This window comes from Beta vulgaris, chromosome 4 (genome assembly GCF_026745355.1).
Source record: "Beta vulgaris subsp. vulgaris cultivar EL10 chromosome 4, EL10.2, whole genome shotgun sequence".
Lineage (NCBI taxonomy): Eukaryota > Viridiplantae > Streptophyta > Magnoliopsida > Caryophyllales > Amaranthaceae > Beta > Beta vulgaris.
Genome location: NC_079205.1, coordinates 8,990,472 through 9,014,538, shown reverse-complemented (window position 1 = coordinate 9,014,538; position 24,067 = coordinate 8,990,472). Strand labels below are relative to the sequence as shown.

Below are 24,067 nucleotides of genomic sequence, written 5' to 3'. Positions count from 1 at the left end.
AAGTTTTATGATTTAGGACCTCGTTTAAACTTGGAAGTAATCCATATTTCCTCGACCAACTAATGCAGTCCCCTATCTTAATTCCCCTCAAAAAAAAACCTAATGCAGTCCAAGCTCATTTAACAATTAAAGAAACTTGACAAATAACCACTGTTATAGAAATACACTATCTTTTTCCCTCAAAAAAAAGAAATACACTATCTTTGGTATGGAAAAAACGCAATCAACGGTTGATACTTTGATATCCATCATTTCTTACTTTTGCTTCTTTCTTCATATGTTACGAACTTGTGATTTCGTTCCCCATAAGATTTGCTTGAGTGTGAGCATTTCTAGCTATTGGTAGTGTGATAGGTGCCATCTAGTGCCTTAAACACACGAAGGGGTTCAATTATGATGGGGGGCGGGGGCTTCCATAATCATCAAAAGTATTGAGATTTTAGAAGATAACTAGACACTATACAATGTAAATCCACCAAAAATGTCCGAAAGGAAAATGAGTAAAGCAAGAATATGGCCTTCTAGCTCAATAGGTGGAGAAAATCATTGAAAAGAGCTGAAATACTATGTCCATGCCTGAGCAACAATGAGCTAGGAAGCTGTTAGCGATCAAAGTCCTCTATCAAGGTGGAAGAAAGAATACCAAGCCGCAGGTTTAAGAACAAATGTCATCGCAGAATACAGTTTGAATCTGACGAGAAACACTTTCAACTTTCACTCGGCATTATGAGGCGATCTTGGCCTTCGACTAGCTTCACATATCTAATTATATCACCGGATTTTATTTGAGGAAGAATATCTCGACCAACAGTCGTGTAGCTACACCAAAGAAATACCAGTGATGTAAGACCACAATGACAGAAGGATGTTGGATGTAGAAATCGTTCTTAATATATACTAGTATTTCAATATGCTTCAAAGGCTTACCCAAAAACAGAGAATTGCCCTTCATCAAATGACAGTCCTCCTAAACCAGCCTGAAAAAGTAAAGGGTCGTCAGATTTTCATTTGCCAATGCCACTTAGTGATAATAAACTAATAAAGAGGACATATCCAAGGGGAAATGACCTAAAATAATCCCTGAAGGCAAAAGCTGATAATGATACCGATTCTTCATTACTCATTCTGTCCCAAAATACAGGAACTATATCCTCTTTACATGTTCTCCAAGACACATCTTTGACCAATAATATCTTTAACTACAATTGATAAATATTCTGAAAATTTCATATTTCAAAAATACAAATTGAGACAATTATAACAAATACCACATAGATAGTTCTTTTCCTTATATATTAGTGCAAAAAAATATGGTCCAAGTTGATGAATGTTGACTTTGAAAAAATAAAATGGAATACCTCCTAATTTTGGAATATGCTGCCAGTCTGCCACCAAGACCACTAGGAATTTTATATTATTCTCAGCCATGGAGGATTCATAAAATGCTATTTTAATCCAAATGGAAGATGCATTGCTAGGTATGTGACACTATTTGGCTGGACTACTGTCACAGACTGACAGAACACCTCAAAATTAGAATATGTTCCAAAACGAACTTGAGCAAAGATTAGTGTAGCATACTGGTATCCATCATTTAAAGATAAAACAATGAGAAATGAGGAGGTACTGAGCTCGTAGACTTACATTCCGCTTGTCATATAGATAAAAGAAGAACTGGTTCGGCGATGAGTATTCCTCAGAAACTTCACTGTGAGCCATAACAACTGCTCCATAAACAGATAAAGGCAGAACAGGCAGCTCACCATCCTGAGTTGTGGAGACGTGGAGAGAGATTAAAATCGCAAAATGGATATCAGCAGACTCGGCAAGTTCTCAGTAATGAATAACATAAAGTAGCTACCTGTACACTTAATGTTGTCTTGTAGAGCGGCTCAAATTGTCCAGATGGCATTAATTCCAAGGGAACACTGTAACCCTTGCTAGCATCAAGGTTGTTGTCAGATAGAATAGCTTGACTAGTGCAACCGAGCTTTGTACCATCATATGCCCCATCAATCACCTGATAGTCTAGTGTAAGTATGCCTTATAAGCAAATTTATCAATCCCGGATCAATCATGTGTAAGAAGGAAGATATTTGACAACCCCATGATACATAAACCACACTCGAAGTTGTCACGTACTTCCATTAGGAAATCACAAATAGTTTTTCTCTGTTCATGCGATCATTACTTAAATTATCCGTTGGTCATATAGGGTTTGCCACTGCAGTCCATGATGCATGTAACCATCAAAACATACTTTATTTTACAAGATCATAATAGTTTCCCACCTAGGGTTGTCATAGATTGTGTTCGGTTAACATTAAACGAGTTGGGAAACCCTTGACCTAAACCTAACCCAAAACTTAAATGGGTCAATACATCATAGACAAAAACCTAACCCGCTAATTAACGGATAATCCGGGTAACCTTTTACCCACTAACATAAGATTCTTTGCATTAAAGAAAAGGCAGAAACAAAAAACAAGTGAATGAAATGTTCAATAAATACATAAAACACAGCAAACGCAAAGTGGCCTTGTATGTTCAAAACAGAGGTCATGAGAATGAAAATTTTCCTAACTTTAACCCAAGTGAAATTTCATATATGCAATCCCTCATAAGCTTCTCTAACTTTTAGGTTACCTACTTTCCCCAGATATCTGGAAAAAAAAGTCAGGACATCCTTCAAAGTAGCAGAGCACTAAAAACACAGCCAACTCATGAGAAACCAATTTTGCTATGTAATAGACACAAACGTGAGTAGCTCCAAGTGAGCATGCTATATTAACCACATCCTTAATTTAAGCAAGTGATCATAGTTGGAATCAGTATATGATATTTCAAACAGCCAGCAACTAAAAAACACAAAATGGCCTCGTATGTTTGAAAACTAGGAGCCTAAAACCCATACAATGAAAAGGAGATCTCAGTGCATATTATCTTTTCTGATCCTGAATGAAGGAAATATAAGTGATGCAATAATGAGGCTTCAGCAACGAAAAGCCGTGCCTCAAATCAGCTTTTCTTTTTTTCTTTTTTTTGAGGGGACTCAAATCAGCTATTTTGAACAGATAAAATTAATGTACATGACAAAGTTACAGTTTGCCAAGGAGATGTTTTGCTCAAGTACCTTACCAATTTAGCAAAATTCCCAGCCGTCAATGGTGCCGAATATCCATCAATAACAACCTGAATACATGCATCATTAAGAAGTTGGGCTTAATGGTAAAAAGAGAAACAACTTCGAAGTAAAAAAAAAAGTTAAATACTGGGGAATTAGAATTTAGAAGTAAAATTGTAAACACATTTAAATTTCATATCCTTATGCCAGTTTACTCATTCCTATTAGTAGCTATGTGTGGTTGCTACACGATGAGTTCTCCCTACACGATGAGCTATCCCATATGATTATAGCCCTTTGAATGAGAAGCAAGTCTTTATAAAGAAGGCACCAGAAAATGGGTCACTCAAAGAAGAGCACCTGGAGTTTCAAGACTACATTAGTCTTTTCAACTATTTTTCGAATTTCTTTCACTTGACAAGAATTGCAGCTCTCAACAAGCCTAAGAGAAACAGTTTGTATCACAAAAAAAAAAAACATTAATAATAAAAAAGAGAAAGAGATCAATTGTCCAACAACTGTTACTTATGCACCCAAAATCCAAACCCGAATCGTGTGCCTTTCTCATTATGAACTGAGCGGGGCTAGTGTTTTTACAATAAATCTCTAGCCAACCTTATAAAATAGGCAAATTACAAGAACAGAACCAGGTAATCAGAACACACTATTGGACTTCCAGTGGTACCTTACAAGGAAATATTAGTACCTGAACGGTGGCTGTACTTTTGGCTTCACCACCAGTTTGAGGAGAAAATGTTGAACCATCTACTTTCTCAATGGTAAATTCAACTGTTCCTCTCCCATTTAGCCTAGAGAACAAATAAATTCAAGACAGTCTTTATTTGTTAACACAAAAAAAGAACAGGAAAGAAACCTACTTTGTGCCCATTGCTTCCAAAGCACTTATTAATTGCGAAAGATTGAGGTTATTAATTGTGAAGCAGGAGTATTAACAATCAAATTTTCCCTCTTCTTTCACCCAACAATGAAGAGGCTGACAAAGCATAGAAAACATGCCTTGGATACTTCAAATACTGCTGAGGCAACAAAAACGATAATCCTGGAGCCTGTCGAATTTGAAACATATTAATTTGTGTCAGGTTGATGTAGTTGAATTCTAACCACATAGGTACTACGGTTAAAGACAAGTAATTTCAGAAAAAAACAATCACTCATTTTATTATGAAGTCAGCATATATAACAAGATGAAAACTCATTAACAAACGCCTGAAATTTCATCATATATAGGAACTACAAAGACTACAGCTTGAAGTCTTGAACACAGGCAGAAAAACAGGTGATAACCTAACAAGAGAGCTCTTTCGAGGCCTAGAGGCACCGTTCGCCACTAGACGCAGTACCATTCATGAGCATTGCGATTTCCTGACTTAGACCACTGATGCAGTTTTTTGTCTAGCTACATAACCTCAATCAAAAGCTTAGATCTTGGTGTCACAGCTCATCAAAAAAACTTAGACCGCTGATGTGGTTTCTATCATGAATCTTTGATGACTACGTTTGTGGAATGCAATCCAGAGAGTATAGGACAACTTTATTGGCAGCAGGCCAGTGACCTTTACCGCCATATACTGCAATTTCTCACTCATATGAAATAGATGACATACTTGAACAGGTGCTGTCACAATGATTAAGCATAATATCCATGATATCATGAACCACTCAAAAGCTTTTTTATAACCTATTTAGTTGAATCAGTATTAGTACTCAAAGATACCTGTAATAACTCCAATTCTGCAACAGTATCTAATGAAGATGCGAGACCCACTGATACTCTATCAGGATTCTTATCTTTTATGAATTCAAGAAGCGCTCGCAAGCCACCCTACAAAAAGAATGAAATTGCAAATATAAATGGTCAAGACTATCTGGAACAAAACCAAATTTAGTTTACGGTGCAATATCTTAGTCTCTGTTCTTGATGCTCATAATCGACCATACTATTGATCAAGGAATAAACTTAATAAGGCTCTAATGACTGTAACTTTACTTGACAAACTGACAAATTATTTCTTTTACTATATGTATTAATAATATATACATATACAGATTTTTGTATAGATAATATCTATAAACACGCAAAAACGACACACACACGCCCACGCCCACGCCCACGCCCACGCCCACGCCCACGCCAGCGCGCGCACATGCACACACACAAATTTCAGCTATTAAGAGCTATATTCAGTTCCCCTAGAGTATGTAACAACTCATGGGTTCACTTTCTTTTGTCATAATTCATCAATTTAAACCGTAAATATATATCATTACATAAGAATAAGCATTACTATATGTGATCTTATGGGGTAAGCTACAATATATATTTTCATAATATACAATTCTATAATTTTAGGGATTTATACCATATTAGCCCTGGATTTTAGGCAGAATCCTAAATAAAATGAAATAAAAAAAAACCCAAGTTTACAGATCTTCTTCCTAAGGTAATCCCAACTTGTAGAATTTCATTAAACTTGACAATTATGGAGATGATATTACTAAGTAAAGATTCCTATATAAATACTCCCAGCACCCACATAACCTTTCGAAAATGCCATCTATTGATTAGAGTTTCTTCTTCTTTAACATTATTAAACAAAATTAATTTCATACAACACTGGGTTATGTAGATGAAATTTTCGAAAGCAATATGTGACATAGGGATAGGACTCTTTAACTCAGTAATATCCCCCAATATTGCAAATATACGACTTTTTACAAGTTGGGGGTTACCTCAGGAAGGGGTGTAAACATGGTGTTATGTGGAAAATAAACACGGTAATTGTATGGTATAAAATCGAGAGTAAAATTAAGAAAGAAAGGTTGGCCCACATTGATATGTTGTTTTGGTCAACAATAAGGTGGTCCAACCTACAAAGAATGTCCAATTAAAAGAAACACCACTTAATGGCAAAATGTCCCAATTAAAAAAAAAAAAGCACGAGTATATATGGGTGTCTAGGGCGTTGGAACAGAAAGAGAGAGAGGAAGATGAAGATTCGTCTAGGAGCTCGGAAAGAGAATAGACGATTAAGTTTGCATGATTTACAATGAAAGAAAAAGAACATCTATTTAGCTCTAATTTAACAAACAATTCTGAAGCAAGCACATCGAAGGTCCATAAAAACAAATACAAACTTCCAGAAAATAATAAACAGCAAGCTATCATTGGGAAAACGTTCTTGAAACGTATGAAGTACCTTCCCATCAATTAGAGATGCATACAGAAGAGAACCCTTTTCCTTTGACTCGCTGGGAAAACTTGCCAAAATAGCTTCCTTTTCATCGAGCGCTACCTGGTATGAAACAGAAACAGATAAAAAACAATCAAGGGGAATTTACCTCTTACACAAAGAAGGGATAGACTTAAGATTCAAGCAAATATAATTGCAAAAAAAAATTATAAACTGTATTCATGATAGAAGCCTAATATACAAGTATAAAGATGTCAAGCTTAATGCATTGAGGAACTGAAGCACAAAAGTATACACTCTACGAAGAAAACAAGATATACTGACAAAGGGATATCAAGAATCGGCGATCAAAATTCAAAACTGTATTTCATCAAATATAAAAGAGTTTTGCATACTATAAGTAGAAAAAAAAACAAGGTATTTCACAACCACATCAATAACAGTAAAATAGTGGCACTTTGAAGAGCTTTTTTCTGACATAAAGCCATAGAGGTAAAGGGATCATAAACAATTTATAAATCAGGATCTTGAATTGTTAGTATGTTTGACTTTTACTGTAATAAACTCATGATAACTTAATGTCATAATATGGGAGGGAGAAAGATGAAGTCCTCCTCAGATTAAACGCTGAGAGTGTGAAGTTTACAGTGTCAACTTGGGTCATCTTGTAACTCTTGCCTACTGTATCTCTCTATTTTATTTACCCATAGGTGTAGCAAAACGACTAATTCACAAATTTACATGTACCAATTCTACATCATATAAGGTAAAAACGCTTTATCATGAAAAGTTTGGAGTTTGTTAGGCATAGACAACTGTTAGTTGAATCTGAGAGGCACCTGCCATATACTCAGAATTTCAGAAGAATTTAGGGTAAGAAAATGAAGAACGAAGGAAAATAGAGGAGGCAAAATATTTGATGTATTATAGAAAATCAAGATGATTTCTAGTGCATCTTCTACGTTCAAGAGGTCGAACTCTCCCACTAACGAAAAACACCAACATTTTGGAATACCTTCCCTTTTATCTCTTATTTACTCTCTTCTTCTTACTTCCTCTTTCTCTAGCCCCTAAAAAGCTATTGAGGTAATTACCTTTACACCCTCTCTATACTGTTATAATAATATCTCCAAGTGTTCCCCTTTTACCCCTCCGTACGTACTGACATACATAATCAGTGGATGCATTGTGTGGGACTGTGGGTGTCTTGTAGCACCATCAAAACTAATTACATGTGTTTTAGTGAACTGCTGGAGATGTATTTCGAAGACAAAATTTTCTAATAAGGAGCCCATGTTGGAGAAGACAACCATCACTAAGTCTGGACAGCATTAATCACAATCCCAGTATACTTTAGTTAGTGTACAATGTGAGAATGAAAGTTGCTACTGCAATTAGATTATCTAAAGCTGATACTTGTTAGCCTTGGTTAGAGTTAGGTAGAAAAAAAGGCACACTGGCAAATCAGTTATTTGTAGTGAGAGATAGTTCCTGCAGTGCCTCAATTTCAAGCACATGATGCACAGATTGACGAGTCAGTATAAGACAAAAAATCAGAGCTCCTCTCAGCAAGTCTCTCCTTCTCCTTCCATCATTCTCTTCAATATTTAAAAGAGGTCACTGCTAAATGTTTCATTTTCCTTTACAACCATCAACCAAATTCTAGAATTGAGTTACCAGAATCAATTGCTTGAAATTTCACTTTGCGTGAGCAACTTTCTACATACAGACATCAGACTAATCCAACCAGCGAAGAGAACCTTAACTATGCTTCATGTACTTAAAAGGTCAGTGCATGTAAAAGATACAATATTAATATGTTGTAGCAGCAAGGCATATAAAACATACCTTTAAAGCTTTCTTTACATTCCCCTCCATGGTTCCATATGGTTTCCTTTGAGGAATCCTAAGCAAGTATGAGATATCCTCCAGAGAATCCTGGACAAGAGAGAAAAATAAGAAGAAAAAGGAAAAACTCTAAGTCCAAAACAAGATAACTAGACAATCTTTAGAGAATGATATTTAAGCATGTAACTAGGAGACAGACCAACCTGTATTGTCTTCATGTTTGTGTTTGCTGGGATGGCCCTTCTTAATGCAAGTTCCCCGGTTCTAGGAACTTTAGTATCTGGAGAATAAAGCACTGCCTTTGCTGCAGGGACAGAATAAGAGTCCCAATCGATAAAAGGTAGAGGTGTTGAAATTTGTAAGACAAGAAGAAGTGCGGCCATGGCCCTTTCAAGTCTTTTAGGCCCATATTTGACCATGGACATGTATGAGGTATATGGTGTACCATCCTGATCTGTTGATTCCTGCATGACTGAAGTTTCATTTATGAATTTGATAACCATGAAAGATTTGAACTTATTTACTATACCAAGGTAATCCGCAAGCTGTCAAGCAGCAAATGAAAGATGTACAATACCAGCTAAGCATATGCAACCCAGCAAACCTTTGTCCCAATTATGTTAGTTGCATTCCAAATTGTAACTCACGACATCGTGAAACACGACACCGAAAGGGGGTGATAAAATAAGAAATTTGATAGAGCAGCACTGCATATCCAACTTGCTGATAAAGTAACAAAGGGACATTCAACAAGTGATTTGAACAATCAATTGGTTTTATTTTACAGCCACTGAAGTGCGACAAATACAATACTAGACCTTAAATGGAACTATGAGAAACATAAAGAAGGACAAGAACTTAAGTTATATCCTAGATCAAATATAACTGTGATTACATAGGGGATACTTCAGAAACCTAGAGAAAATACATATTACCAACACGCCCAAAGGAATGATAGAAAAGAAAAATTAAGAGCCCAACGACCCAGCTCCATTTATTTCAACTTAGACTATGTTACAAAGACTCTTTACAACAACCAAAACTACAGAAGCCACAACTTTTGAGACTTGGATATAATACAGCATGTTTAGTAAGAACAGAGAAGGGAGCAAGCCAGAGAATAATGCCAAAAACCCACATAAAATTTCCATATCGTAATCACTTGGCAGCAGTAGGATGGACACACTAACGTTTTATACTAAACCACCTTATCACAATTCTCAAGATGTGATTTACTTAATAACATACACGATACATGTACTCAACACAACATTGAGGCACTTAGAATACTCGAGTCCATTTGCATAACATTTGAAAACTTCAAAATGTAGCAGTGATTTGGTACAATAAGCAACAAAGAGCAAAGGGAGTAAGGTACTCAAAACAGTGTACTAAAGCAAATATAGAGACCAAAGCAACTGGAAATGCCATGAGAAAAAAGCTTTCCTGGAACGAAACAACCAAAGCAGAATCACATTTATAATTTTGAAAATAGACAATTGCTATCCATGCTCAACAAGATAATCAATTAGAAATCCTACATTTACGAAAAAATTAGAAATGAACAGTCTCTTACATATAATCTCATCCAATATTAAGCATCCATTTGGTTGAATGTAAAACATTTTTATAAAATGATTTTTCACGTAAAACATTTTACAATGGGAAAAGAAAAATGGAAGGGAAAGGGAGAGAATGGATAGAACGAGAGTAAAAGGTTGCTAAGGATGAAGGAGAAAATTGTGTTTTCCCTTTTTTTGAAAGGAAAATGATTTTCACCTATACACTCCTTATCAAACCAAACAACGGATAATGAGAGGAAAAGGAAAACTCATTTTCAAGGAAAACACTTTTACACCCTACCAAACGGAGCTAAGGCTCTGTAAAAATCACTACTCGCTAGGTAATACCCAAGACATACGCAGTTTGTCAAATTGATACAAATATGAATGTTTGGGCAAATTATAAATCAAACTCTAATTTACAATATGATCATTTAAATACTTGGTATGGGTTAAAAGTTAAAAACATCCTCCCTTTTAAATGCTAATACAAAATTAATGTTCAATTTGTATCCTCTATCTAGAATTCTAGTGCAACCATTTATCAAATTTTAAGATGTATACAAGGGAACTTTAATAAGGAAAACCTATTTTAGTTGCTTCTACTTTAGTATACTATTATAACATAGACTTCCAAGAGCTAATAAATTCCGATAAATAAGATTGGATAAGGTCGAATAAGGACTAATAAGTTCAAATAAGTTATAATAAACGAGGACTTAACTATTGGTCGGAACACCGCCAACAAGTGTCGAAGTGAAACGGAAGAAAAACATAAACAATTTCAATGTGCATTGATAAATAGATATGATAAAATGAAGGATTATCAGAAAGAATCAAACCTTGGAGTAGCAGTGCGGGGAAACACGTCGAAGAGTGGAATTTGTATGAATTCGAGTGGGAGGAGGGAAGAAGAAATGACGGTGAATAAATTGAGAGTTCATTGGAATTTTGGGGGAGGAAGAGAAAATCAATAATTGTGACGCCATTGAACAACTCAGTTGTGGGAGAGTGGAGAAAGAGAGATATGCGCGCCACTTAAACACCTCATCTACTAGAACGTTATCTCATCCCTATCGAATTTACTCTTTGTTTAAGTTAGGTGATCAACTCATCATTAATCAAGACATTAACCATAGTCCATGCTCATAATCATTTTACTAAATACAAAAAAAAAAAAAAAAAAAAAAAACTAAGTGCAACGGGTTCATAAATCACAATAACTTATTATGTACTGAAAATCATATGATATAGTCAGTTATCATATGATATAGCAAGTTTTTGTATGATATGATCATCTTTTTTATATATTCAATTTTCGTGTGATAGTCAATTTTCTAATACAGTCAGTTTTCGTATGTTATACTCGGTTCTTTTTTCTAAGATAGTCAGTTTTTGTGTGATAAAGTTAATTTGGATGGACAGTATATTATTGTGAACTCGATCCACCCAAAATGTTTTGAAATAAATAATCGATTATACTCAATTTTCTATTAATAGAAAAGGAATTGTCTTGCATGATGCCTAGGATAACGAAAGGCTGAATGTCGCTTTGTGAGGAGGGCTTTATCTTTTTTCAAGAAACTCCAACATTTTCTAAAGGAAACCCCTAGAAAAATAAGCCATTTAGCATCGCCAAAGCTTCTCATGTTGTGACGCCATTGAACAACTCAGTTGTGGGAGAGTGGAGAAAGAGAGATATGCGCGCCACTTAAACACCTCATCTACTAGAACGTTATCTCATCCCTATCGAATTTACTTTTTGTTTAAGTTAGGTGATTAACTCATCATTAAGTGAAAGTATTGGGTCAGACCGTCTGACCCAAATATTTGGTCAGACGGGCTGGCCCAAGTTCATTACAGAACTAGCAGATGCAGTACACATCAAAATCTCCTGCTGGCACTGCCAATGTTTATAAATTTTGATGTGCTTGAGCCTCGAACTAGCAGAAGATTTTGATTGTATTAAATCAACCAACATTGTTGTATAGTCACTTACCCCCTATTTTGCTTGCTATATTCTCTCTCTCTGCTTCTTCCTCTTTTTCTCTCTCTCTTTCCAACTTTATCATCTTCTTCTTCGTGTATTTTCCATGGATGCTGAAATAGAAAAATCGAAGGAGTGCTTCAATTCTCCAAGACATTATCAGGCTTAATTGTTTGCAAGGACTGGTATGCTATAGTCACTTACCCCCTCTTTGTTAGGGAACACCTTCTTCACTCCTTGTCGTCTTCATCGTTGTCTCCTGGTTTCCATTTCCTTATTCAAGACGGAAGCCTGCTCGATGCTAAGCTAAAGCAGGTTAATATTGTGTTGGTCACTTATCCCCTCTTTGTTAGAACTAAAAGTCATGACATTGTGAATTAAAGTTACAAAGAAGGCAACATATGCTATGGGTTGTAATACCTTCAAGTAAAGGTTAGTTTCATTTAGACTTAAGTTACCTTCATTTAGACCTAAGTTACTTTCAGTTAGACCTAAGTTGTTGTCAGTTAGACCTAAGTTACTTTCAGTTAGACCTAAGTTACTTTCAGTTAGACCTAAGTTACTTTCAGTTGGACTTTCTTTTCTTTCAGTTGGACCAACTGAAAGAAATAATGGACTAACTGAAACAAAATGAAGACTACCTGAAGAAAAATGTAGACTAACTGAAAAAGAATAAAGACCAACTGAAATCCAAGTAAGTCTAACTGAAGCACAAAAACCCACTGAAAAACAAAGAAGACTAACTGAAAACAAAATGAAGACTACCTGAAAAAAAATTGGAACCACCTGAAAAAAAATGAAGACTACCTGAAAAAAAATTGGAACCACCTGAAAGTCGTCCGACCAAGATTATGGTCGGACGAGTCCGACACAATACGTTCTCCATCATTAATTAAGATATTAACCATAGTCCATGCTCATAATCATTTTACTAAAAAAAAAAAAAAGAAGTGTATCGGGTTCATAAATCACAATAACTCATTAATCTATATCTATCTATATAATATTATAAAGCAATAAGGATTTGCTTATGCGTCAAGAGCAAATTGAATTGCTGATGTATCAATCTTTTGTAATATTTTTTACAATTTTTTGTCACGTGTATTTTCCTCTAAATATTTCTGTTATGCATTACTTTTTTTAGGCATATAATTGGAAAGCTATTTAAGAAAATTCCCTGTTATGGAATGTAGATCAACTAAATTTTAGGAATCGATTGCTATTAATTAGTAACTACTTATGCATCATAAAACTGCCAAAAAAAATATATCTCCTAAATCCGATATTTTAGGAACTAATTAAAAAAATCATATCCCCTAAATACGGTATTTTAGAAACTAATTAAAAATTCATATCCCCTAAATTCGGTATTTTACGTACTAATCATATATTTTGGCACTAATTAAGAAATAAATTTATAGCAAGAAGCTGATATTTTAGGCACTACTTAAGATATTACAACTATTTAGATGAACATGTTGTACTCTCTTCTTAAACCCAAAAAGAAAGTCTTAACAGATTATAATATTAAATCAAAGTTCACTAAGGGACGTATTAATTATACAATAATTTCTATTAAAAGTTTTTTTTTAAAGTTCAAACTATAAGATCATTGATCACATATCCATACCATCAAAATTATAAGTTCATTGCAAACTATAAGATCGTGGGCCGTCATATTACAAATTAAAGACTACTACGGTGTATCCCATAAAACTATGATAATTATTAGTGAGTTACAATGTGATTAGCAATACAAAACGCGATCCACGATTAATAATTGATATTAGCACCTCATGTATAACACAAAAAATAAACATCTAATATATTACCACTTAGCTTGCATAAAAGAATAAACATCTTATGTACTAACACTTAGCTTGCACAAAAGAATAAACATCTTATGTACTAACACTTGCACAAAAGTATAAACATCGTATGTACTAACACCTGATATTAGACTACTATCAACTAAAAAACGAATTAGCCAATATACAAATTTCACTTTGATGAGAGATACCAACTATATAAAATAAAAAGCTCCCTGAAACACAGAGATAGGAACGATGACAAAATCATAACAAAAGTTAACTTTTACTTGGCTCATGAGGTTTGTAAAACTTAAAGGAGGGTAGCCTAATTGTAACAACAAGCATGAGATGTCTTAAAGTTTAGTATAAAAACAATGGGACCCCTTTCATTGTACAAAATACCACATCGCAATATTTAAAGTCCGCTAGGGACATGCTATCTTAACAATGTTAACTATATGGCATCTCTATGTAAGGTTAAAGATTAAAGTTACATATAGAAGTTATGTGAAATTTATCGTCCATTTTTTTAGTGCATTTGTATCTTTGTGAAATTTATAAGTCATATATGTTGTTCAGTTTATTCATAACAACCAAATCACAATAATAAATACATAAATAAATATATATTACCATACATATGAAATTTGAGTGCTCATAGTTTCTAGGTGTTCATCTCAAAGAAAAGATAAAATGTCATATAATATTTTCACATATAAATTGATTTTTATTTCTATATATTACCGTTCATTTGGAACAAGTATTATTGCTGGGTCAGGTGAGCTAATCACAAACTCACAATAAAAATGAAAAAAGGGTGAATTGTGCATGAACAAATAATTGACAATACAATTTATTCTATATTTTACTTTCCAAAATAAATAAAAAATGGGTCAAATAGTATGAAACTTACAAGCTTTAAATTCTAAGAGAGGTGCATATAATCTTACTTCTATCTAGAAGCCGAATATAATCTTAACAAAATCTAAGTTTGTAATAAAGTTCCAAATGTACAAACCTTGCTTAGAACTCTCAGTCTTCATGCCATAAAATTCTTCTTTTTTCCATCTCAATTTGAACATCTAGAAAGTGAATCATCATCTTCATATAAAAACTCATGTAGATTACATCTAAATCTCACACATCCAACGTCAATGGATAAAAAACACAATCAAATTCATTTTTTGTCCATTTTCGAAAATATCAAGTGTGTTTGATGAATCTGTGGTCAATGGACAACTTTTTTCGAATAAATTTGGTATTGAGCGGGAACTTTTTTCTTTAATAACAGAAGATTCAATTGATCGAATGTTGCAATTTTTCGAATAAATCTCCATTTTATCTAAATATTATATTGCCCAAATTCAGGAGAAAAGGTTCAATTATATATAATAATTTTTAGCTATGTTTAAATCTCCATTTTTGGTTTGTAATTTGCACGGGTTCATTAGCCAAATCAAGAGTTACCAGCATTAGGGTTTGAAATTTTATTTGTGATAAAGATCACGGGATCTCAAGACAACAAAAGAGTGGGGGTGAGCGAGACCGTGGAAAGTAGGGACTGCAGGAATTGGGAGAAGAAGTGGTTGCATGATTGAATCCCAATAATGGAGCGAATTGTGATTTTATTTGATCCCAATGTGAAGCAATGGTAGAGCAAAGACTTTTTCAGTCAACTTCGCACCATAATATTAACTACATCAGTCATTGAATACAAGAGTTATAAGTCAGTATTAAAATATTCCTAATAAACGATATGATTATAAAAAGTTTAAATCACGATCTAATATTCACACCATGATTTTGGGAGAAACATCATAAAATCATAAAATTTATAAATGAAAAAAATTTCGTGCATTTTGCACGGGTCAAAACCTAGTCATATGATATAGTCAGTTATCATATGATATATATAGTCAATCATTATATGATATAGCAAGTTTTATAATCATCTTTTTTATATATTCAATTTTCGTGAGATAGTCAATTTTCTAATATAGTTAGTTTTTGTATGTTATACTCGGTTATTTTTTCTAATATAGTCAGTTTTTGTGTGATAGAGTCAATTTGGATGGGCAATATATTATGGTGAACTCGATCCACCCAAAACGTTTTGAAATAAATAATCGATTATAATCAATTTTATAATGGAAAAGGAATTGTCTTGCATGATGACTACGATAATGAAAGGTTGAATGTCGCTTTGTGAGGAGGGCTTTGTCTTTTTAAGAAACTCCAACATTTTCTAAAGGAAAACCCCTAGAAAAATAAGTCATTTGGCGTCGCCGAAGCTTCTCATGTAGAAGCCTTAATGTCAACTTTAGAGTATCATTTTTTTCAAGAAATGGCTTTGGTACTCTGCGATCTTGGTAGTTGTTTTTGTCCTCGATCGTTTCTCAGTAAATTCCTATTTATTTAGGGATTGAGTTGATCTTCTTTGTCATTTGAGATTCTTACCACAAAATATGGAATTCGACCGTCAATGTTAGTTCTTGTATTAGGCATTGTATTAAGTTCTATTGTATTAGTTGATGTTATTGTTACAAACTCACTCATTATATATCATCCAAAAGGATGTTTCATATAGCTCTTTGATTTTCTTTCTTAATAAAATAATTGTCACTTTGACTTATACCACATCATTCTAAGAAAGTTTTTTTTTCTCTGTTTGTTACCTCCCCTATTCCTCTACTTTATGAACTATCTTATTCATCAACTCTCACTCTCTCTCTTCAAACTTTACAACCACCATTTTACCTATCGCGTCACCTAACAACGTATCAAAATAGTACATTGCCTCGAAAAGGCAATCGACACTCACTAATGACGGAGAAATATTTTTGGCACGTATGTTTCGTTTTTGTGGAAAATTAGCCTAGGCATGCAAAATAGAATTTCGCTCAAACCTTAGCGAAGCTGGACACCAAAAAATATTTCTGCCTGGATAGGGGTGGATCTTTTCTTCACCTTCATTTAGGTAGAGAGTAAGGGTGGTAATGAGCCTCACATGTTTGTGAACAGTTCGAGATCGACTCGGTCAAAATTCAACTCGACTCGGGTTCGGGCAATCACGAGTCGAACCGAACCACGCAAAGTTTGGCTCGAAAAGCCCGTGAACAACTCAATTATTATTTTATAAAAATATTTTATATATCTTTAGAAGTATACAAAGTATTACGTTTTTAAATATTAACTAAGGTAAGTTTACATTTTACTAGATTGGGGAAAAACAATGACTAAATAATGTATCGAAAGAAAGAGAAAAGATAAAATCAATTTAAAAGAAAAACAAAAAGGAGTAAAGAAGAGTAAGGGAGTAAAGGGATCTAAGTCCTAAACAGTAAAACAAAATCCTTCATGCTACTGTAGAGAAAAATAACTCAGTAAACACTTCTGATCCCACATTGACAATATAGCTAAGGAGGAAGGTAGTAACATCTATATGATAAAAACAAATTTGTCACGACCTAAAGCGTATATTCTATCACAGCTTGGGTCTTGTTTATTAGTTTTGGGCCTAACTTTGGACTTTGCATATGAACAGGGCAGTGCTTTGGGTCTAAGTCTGGATTTTGCAAATGTGTAAGGGAATATACTTTCGGCTGAGTTCTTGGATTGGATTGACTGATATTGGGTCGAGCTCGAGCAATTCTTATGAGCCAAGCCGAGCCGAGCCTTTAATTAGTCATTTTGAGCTGAATCGAGCTTAGGAAATTTAGGCTCGAGCCGAGCCTTTGTATCGTTTAACGAGCTCGAGCCGAGCCTTTGTATCGTTTAACGAGCTCGAGCCGAGCTCAGTCGAGCTTAGTTCGAGCTCGGTTCGTTCAATAAGCAACCTTAGTAGAAAGGCTAACAAAGTTCTATCTCATCTTAGGTAGAGACGGTTTTTTTCCGTCTACAATGGTACGTAGTCTTTATGCTTAGTGTTGTATTATAGAAATTGATCGACTTATTTGAATTAAAGATAAGAAAATATGAGTTTGATAATCATGTTATATGTTAATATGTGATAATTTATGTGTTGTATTAATATATGGTAATTATTACGTTAATTTTACTTCCTGCGTTTTTTTATAATGATGCAATATTTGACTTACACGCTTGCAATGCGTAACTTTGACCATTGATTTCTATAAAAATTTATTAGTTCAAATTACATATTGTTGGTAATTTGTAAATATACCATAAGACAAATCAAATAGCATCTTACAAACTTAATTTTGTTATATATATTAAGAAAAAAAATTCAGTCAAAGTTGAAAAATTAAATTTGCATATTTGTTCAAATGTTATTCACTGTTTGTAATTTGTAACATGTAATATAGAAGTTTGAAGTTCTAACTTCTAATAGTACAGTCTAGCAATATACGCACGCGATGCGTGCGACAATATATTCATATTAATAGTAACATAAAAAAGTGTCAAAAAAACTAACTTAATCCTGTATTTTCTTCAAGGATCCATTTGTGTGGTGTGTGGGTGGGTAAAGCAGGAAAGAGAAAAGAGTTAAGATAAATAAACAAATAAAAAAGGGGTTAAAGTAGGAGAGAGAAATGGAGTAAAATTGAATTAATAATGTAATGATGGAATATGATAAGAACATGAGAGGGTAAAAAGGGAAAAAAATTCTAAATAATGAATAAAGTAAAAGAGGGAAGATATTTTGGAAACGCACTTAAAGGGAAAGAGTAAAGATCTTTAGGAAACGGAGAGAGTATAATATAAGTATTTTCAAGTGAGGACACCATAGCTCCCCACTTGACTTATATAATACCGATAAATTTAATCACCCATCTCCTCTCTAAACATCATTAAAGTAGTAACTCTTAATTATGGTGCCCTTGGAGGCTGCAATGTAAGGAGAAAAAGGCCAACTAAGCTATTATTTATCGTAAATGCCATAAGACCTATATAGAAAATAACTAGTTCTTATTCCGGGTGATATGCTCTGGATTATCTACCAACGTGTATTTGAAGTCTTCAAAAATAGAAATAATGTCTTGTCTTTAAATGATTTTTTCCCTCACAAATACCAACATGAGTATTGTAGCGTAGTTGGTTAGCGCTTTAGCATGTTAAATGAGAGGTCATGTAGGAGAGAGTACATGCGGCGACATGTCATTTATTTATCTTGGGTTATATATATATATATATATATATATATAGATAATACATTAAAAACTGCTAAATAAATATCTATACTAATATATTAAAAGGCGTTCCTAAACGTGGAACGGTGCCACGTGGCACTCTCCCTAAAGCATTTTACTCCATGTAATAATCTGCATACAATAAAAAAACCTAAAATTGCATAGCATAAGGTTTGAACCCATGACCTCAAGATTATATAATAAAGTCTTAACCACTAGACCAATTGATATTTAATATCATTATTTTAAAGTATAATATATAAATGAAAATTTCATACCCGGGACATAGCCCGGGCCTAATAACTAGTTATTATCTAAAACATGAAATAAAAAAAATGGTGAAAAAAAGACGAAAAATGTAATTACCATGATGAAGCAACATAGCCATCATTACCTCTATATAGACAAGTGTTCTTCTTATTGCTTTTACCCCGACATAATCTAGTCCCCCCAATAACAATATTCCTGCATGACAATTGAAAATGATCCATAAATCTACCTTTGAGTAATCCATTGGAAAATGCAAACCCTAAACTTCTATCATGGAAATTTAAGAAGGAACAACATAAATTATCATTATAAGTTTTCGAATATATAGGCATGTTGTGAATTTGATCTGATCTGAACTTATTTTTTTTTAATCTGATTCGAAACTTTTTTTTTACTTGATATAATCTAAAGTACCAAGTAAAAGTAAGGTGACTGAACCTATATATGTAACATCACCGTTTATTTGTCATCAGTTTCTCACCGTAATACCATAAAATGGGCAGTCTCATATTTCATCTTTTTACTTCTATTATTTTAACTTTCCAAACGATTTATATATTCAACTTTAATCATATTGTATTATTTATGTATACACAATAATATAAAATCTTGTTAGTTATATCAATATATTATGTTTTAGGGCATGTTCTATTTGTCATAAAACAACTGAACTGAAGTGAATTAAATTATAACTAATCGTAATGATAATAAATAAATTAGGGACTGGACTGAACCGATTGGAACCGAACCGACTGAACTGAACTGAACTGATTGCAACTGAACTGAAATGAATTAAATGGAACTCTAATGAATTCAAGTGGAAATAAGTTGGGGAGAACAGACCCTTAGGGTAAGAATATAGGGAGTCTTGAGGGGAGCCTTAAGGATAATCTTGAGGAGAGTCTTACGATACTCAATATTTGGGTAAAGACTTGGATATAGTCTTGAGTTGGGTTTTGATGTTTAAGACTCTTCTTAAGACTGTTACCGTGCAAAGGGTTTTTTTTTTTTGCTAGTAAAAACATATCATGTGTCTTCTTCATTGTGGAGTGAGTCTGAATAGAGTTTGAGGAATAAAGTATAAGATTGGAATGAGTCTGAAGTGAGAGTGATGTGACACACTATAATGTTTGGAGTTACTAAGGGGTAAACTCACCTTGGTAATGTTCAAAGTTATGGATCCACTTACATAGTTAAGGAGGAGTCTGACGGACGTGTGCACCACTTATTTTCACCCGAGGAGAAATTACAAGATAATCGCTTTTGAATCTCATACTACCTCAATTTCATACTCCCTCCGTCCCATAATATAGTGCTTGTTTCCTTTTTCACGGTCTCCAAAACGTAACTTTGACCTTTAATATCTTCAATTCCTTATTAATAAAAAATATAAAAAGTTGATATTGAAACTAGACATTGAGACGAATCTAACAAGATCCTACATGAATATGTTTTTTTATATATACAAATGAGAATATTCGGTCAAAAATTTTAAAGTTTGACCACCAAAAATGAAATAGACACTATATTATGGGACGGAGGGAGTATTATTTAGAACTATTTGACATTTTCTACTCACATTTATGTTAAATCGTTGCAAATAATAACTCGTAATATGAAAAGGAGGTAGTAGTAATTTTTCCCAGCAATTTTCATTTTTCACTCAAAAGTGAAAGCATCACTCTACCAGGACGAGAGAGAAGGAGAAATTGGAAAGGGAGAAAGACAACATCAAGCAGCAAATTCGATGCTTTGTTCCAGTGTCCGCTCCCTTATACACTGAACATACATACAACAATCATCAACCTTCAATTTTCATTTCTCAATTCCAGAAAAACCCTACTTCTCTTTTTCCGATTAAATCTTGCGATCATTTCATGATTTTTTCTTCCGATCAATCATGGCCAATTACTTAACTCAGTTCCAAGCTATCAAAAACACATGCGATCACCTCGTCATTGCTGGTAACACTTCTATTTTTACCATAATTTAGCCGAGTTTTTGCACAATTTCGAGATTAGCATTTTCGATTTCATCTCTAATTCTTTGATTTGCTCCTTAATTCGGTCTTTCGATCCAATAATTCAGTTCGCTGCTTGATTTATATTGATGCTGATTGATTCACATTGTTTGTTGATTCTAATCTTTATATTTTCAGTTAAGAGTAGAATATAAGGAATTTACACAATGTAGTACTTAGTTCAAGGATTTCTAGTTGACTGCATCATCTTCTAGATTTTGTTATTTTTTTAATTTTACACTGTTTTTGTTGTCACATTATCCAGAACCTAGTTTTGTCTTGGAAACGTGTGGAGATTTATACAGTATATGATAACTTGATAAGTAAAGGCTGATTCGATTGGACGATGTATGGAGTAGCAATTCTAGGGTAAGAAGTTCGTGACGGATCTTATACACAGGAGTCTTTGAACTTTAGTTTTGGACTTGATTGGAGATCAATTACTCGGATTACCTCCTCCAAGTATACAGGAAATATTTTGCATAGGTTACTTTTGATTGTTGTGTAGGTAGTGCTTTTTATGCCATCTGATTTTGGTGACAACATCATATATTCTTTTAGGTTGATGGCATTTAGTGAATCCTATAAGAGTCTGTTTTAGTGGATACAATACCATTAGTCTTGAGATCATAAGTCATTGCGAGGCATGAATTTATTTGAAAGTCGAGGTGTGAAGTGATAGTGAAGTCTTGCGCATCAGGCACTCAACACATGTACTTCATTTTTGGTACCAGTTATTGAAGGGTGTGCATATGTCTTTGGACATGGTTTTAAATCCCATATGTGGTCGCTATCGGGATCATGGTAACAATCACAGCTACACTTTTGTAGGCAATTCAGATGGTTTACGGCCTAATATCTTGGTTGCGGTGAGCTCAAAAACCTTTGCAAGGTGATCCCGATGCAATGATAGTACCATGATTTAAACATCCTTTTTGATTGTGAAATAGGAGGGGGTTGTGTGTGGCTAGAGTTATTGATATGACTAGAAAGATGATAAAATGATAATAAATTCCACCATTTACTTTTTGTAGGATATATTTGGCTTTAGAAGTCAAAATTTGTTAACTTTGTGCATCAATTTGTATTATTTGCTACTCTTAACCAATACAATTAAGGTAAGTCGAGACGAACTCTAACATGATTTGGCTTGGTTTGATTTGATTTTACTGAAGTTAACTCAAACTTGAATTCCGAATCGAAGTCTAGTTTGAGCTTTGCTTGAGAAGAATCTTAAGTTTGAACCCAGCTTGACTATGGTGCGATAATATAAATTTCGATAGTATCATACAATACTAAAGTTTCGACTGTCGACATTATACTTGTATTTGAGGCGTTTTCTTTTGTAATTAAATTGGAAGTTTAGACCTCAGGTAAAGGGTATATAACAATCAATATATAATTTGAAAATTATGTTTTTTTATAGAAAATAACGCGGTCGCCGAGCTGGTCAGACAAAGCCAATTCTTTCCAGATTCAGCTCATCTTGAACAATAATATTGAGTTCGAATTGAGCTCATGTATAAAACATTCGAGTCGAATCCGATTTTTGGCGGATCAAAATCCAGCTTTTTGCGCATGGCTCAGTTCGTCCCCCCCCCCCCCCCCCCTACAGTATTTCTGAAGTTGTTGGTCCAACTTAGCGTTCTCTTAACAACTCAAAAGGTAATGGTTATAAAACATTCTCATGAAGCAAAGTATGTTCTATTATTTTGACAGAGAGTTAGTAAATACCATGTCAAAGCGTACACCTAAAGCTAAAAGTCATTACTTGTTACCAAAATTAGAGGCCTTGGAAGGGCCAAGGGGGAATATAGCAAGAAGTGGTGTCGATAGAGTTCTAGAAAAAGATCTAAAGACCGCTAAGGGTATCTGTCTAGTCCATGGAATTAAAACTTTCCCCTTCCGTTAGAGAACAGTCGTTATACATGCTGTAAAATCCCGTTACGGAACGCCACAATAAAAATCACATACTTCTTACCGCATTGTCTGTTCCGTAACGCGAACTCACTGCTTCACAGTGTTTTTATTCCTATTACATCCATTCTTTTCAAACACTAACCATAAATAATTTATGAACTAATTATATAGCTGATGAAACATGACATTTTGATAGATTCGATTATATATTATGTTGTAATAATGCTTCATAAACTAAAACAATGCAAATAAGGTTAGAACATATTAATGTGAATTCTTTTGAAAAAATTCACGTCGAGTCGGTCGCGATCCGTTCCATTCATACATTACAAGCTCCTTCCACGACAACGCAAACGTTACCGCGATTGCGACCGCATCCGCGATTTTTTTCCTTGGGCTAGTCTTAACTCATTGTCATGTTTTGATATCCTTGCTGTCATACCGGAAGAATTTAACCTAGCGAGTTTCTCAGTGTTTTTGTTATAACATGACCCAACTATTGCTTTGAGGTGACATAATGTTCTTTTCCTCCTCTTACTTTGGCTACGACATCTGCAGCACAACTATCTCTTTGCCTTCTCCAACCAACCTCTTTTGGTTGGATCTTGCTAAAGGAATTTGTATAATACATCAAAGCTTGCTGTCTTGTGTACTTTCTTGAGATTGCTCTGACATAGAGAGAGAGAGAGCTTTGTTTTATTCGAATATTGGAAAGTGGCACATAAGTTAAATTTGTGCCATAATGAAATCTGGCTTTTGTTATCTTTGCTGTTTAGATTCTTATATTCATTTTCATAGCTATATTACTTTGTTGCCTTTTCACATTCTTTGCTCATGCTTTTATTTTTTTATTCCAGTTGAAGATGTCAGTGATTTGTGGCCCAATGTCAAAAACTTGTTTGATGAGCGACTGCCATTCAAAAGGGCTTGTTTAAATAACAAGACTCGTAATCCTGTGTATTTGGAGAAATTGCCAGCCGAATATATTTTGACCACAGACTCAAGGCTCCGCAGCCGCTTTCCACAGGAGCAGTCACTATTTTGGTTTCGGGAACCATATGCTACTGTGGTTCTTGTTACATGTGATGTAAGAAATTTGATTTTCTATCGCTTTTAACCTTTCTTCTGGCTTTCTTGCGACATTACTAATCTTTTCCATTGAT

At 34.1% G+C, this 24,067-nt stretch overlaps 2 protein-coding genes across 6 annotated transcripts in view; one reads left to right on the top strand and one right to left on the bottom strand.

Annotated features, from left to right (window-relative positions):
- Window positions 1–118: 118 nt before the first annotated feature.
- On the bottom strand, window positions 119–12,589 carry LOC104891594 (peptidyl-prolyl cis-trans isomerase CYP37, chloroplastic). Of its 5 annotated transcripts, XM_048642727.2 has the most exons (13): window positions 11,938–12,130; window positions 11,746–11,846; window positions 8,388–8,656; window positions 8,185–8,274; window positions 6,343–6,438; window positions 4,860–4,967; window positions 4,142–4,191; window positions 3,831–3,933; window positions 3,139–3,192; window positions 1,862–2,020; window positions 1,645–1,767; window positions 928–977; window positions 119–819 (listed from the first exon to the last, which is right to left on the bottom strand). In XM_048642727.2, exons 2-13 carry the CDS (start codon window positions 11,816–11,818, stop codon window positions 708–710), a joined length of 1,287 nt encoding a protein of 428 aa, XP_048498684.1. In that variant the 5' UTR covers window positions 11,819–11,846; window positions 11,938–12,130; the 3' UTR covers window positions 119–707. The 5 variants fall into 5 exon arrangements, with proteins under 5 accessions (XP_048498684.1, XP_048498683.1, XP_010675604.1 ...); XM_048642726.2 differs by having other exon boundaries at window positions 11,746–12,586; XM_010677302.4 differs by lacking the exons at window positions 11,746–11,846; window positions 11,938–12,130 and adding an exon at window positions 10,589–10,872 and having other exon boundaries at window positions 8,388–8,648.
- An 8,019-nt stretch (window positions 12,590–20,608) lies between these two features.
- LOC104891593 (hypothetical protein) overlaps window positions 20,609–24,067 on the top strand; it is a 29,372-nt gene continuing 25,913 nt past the window's right edge. The window contains exons 1-2 of the mRNA XM_010677301.3: window positions 20,609–20,928; window positions 23,762–23,991. Of these exons, the coding sequence (XP_010675603.2) occupies window positions 20,865–20,928; window positions 23,762–23,991 (294 nt within the window). The 5' untranslated portion in view covers window positions 20,609–20,864. The remainder of the gene's footprint in view (window positions 20,929–23,761; window positions 23,992–24,067) is intronic.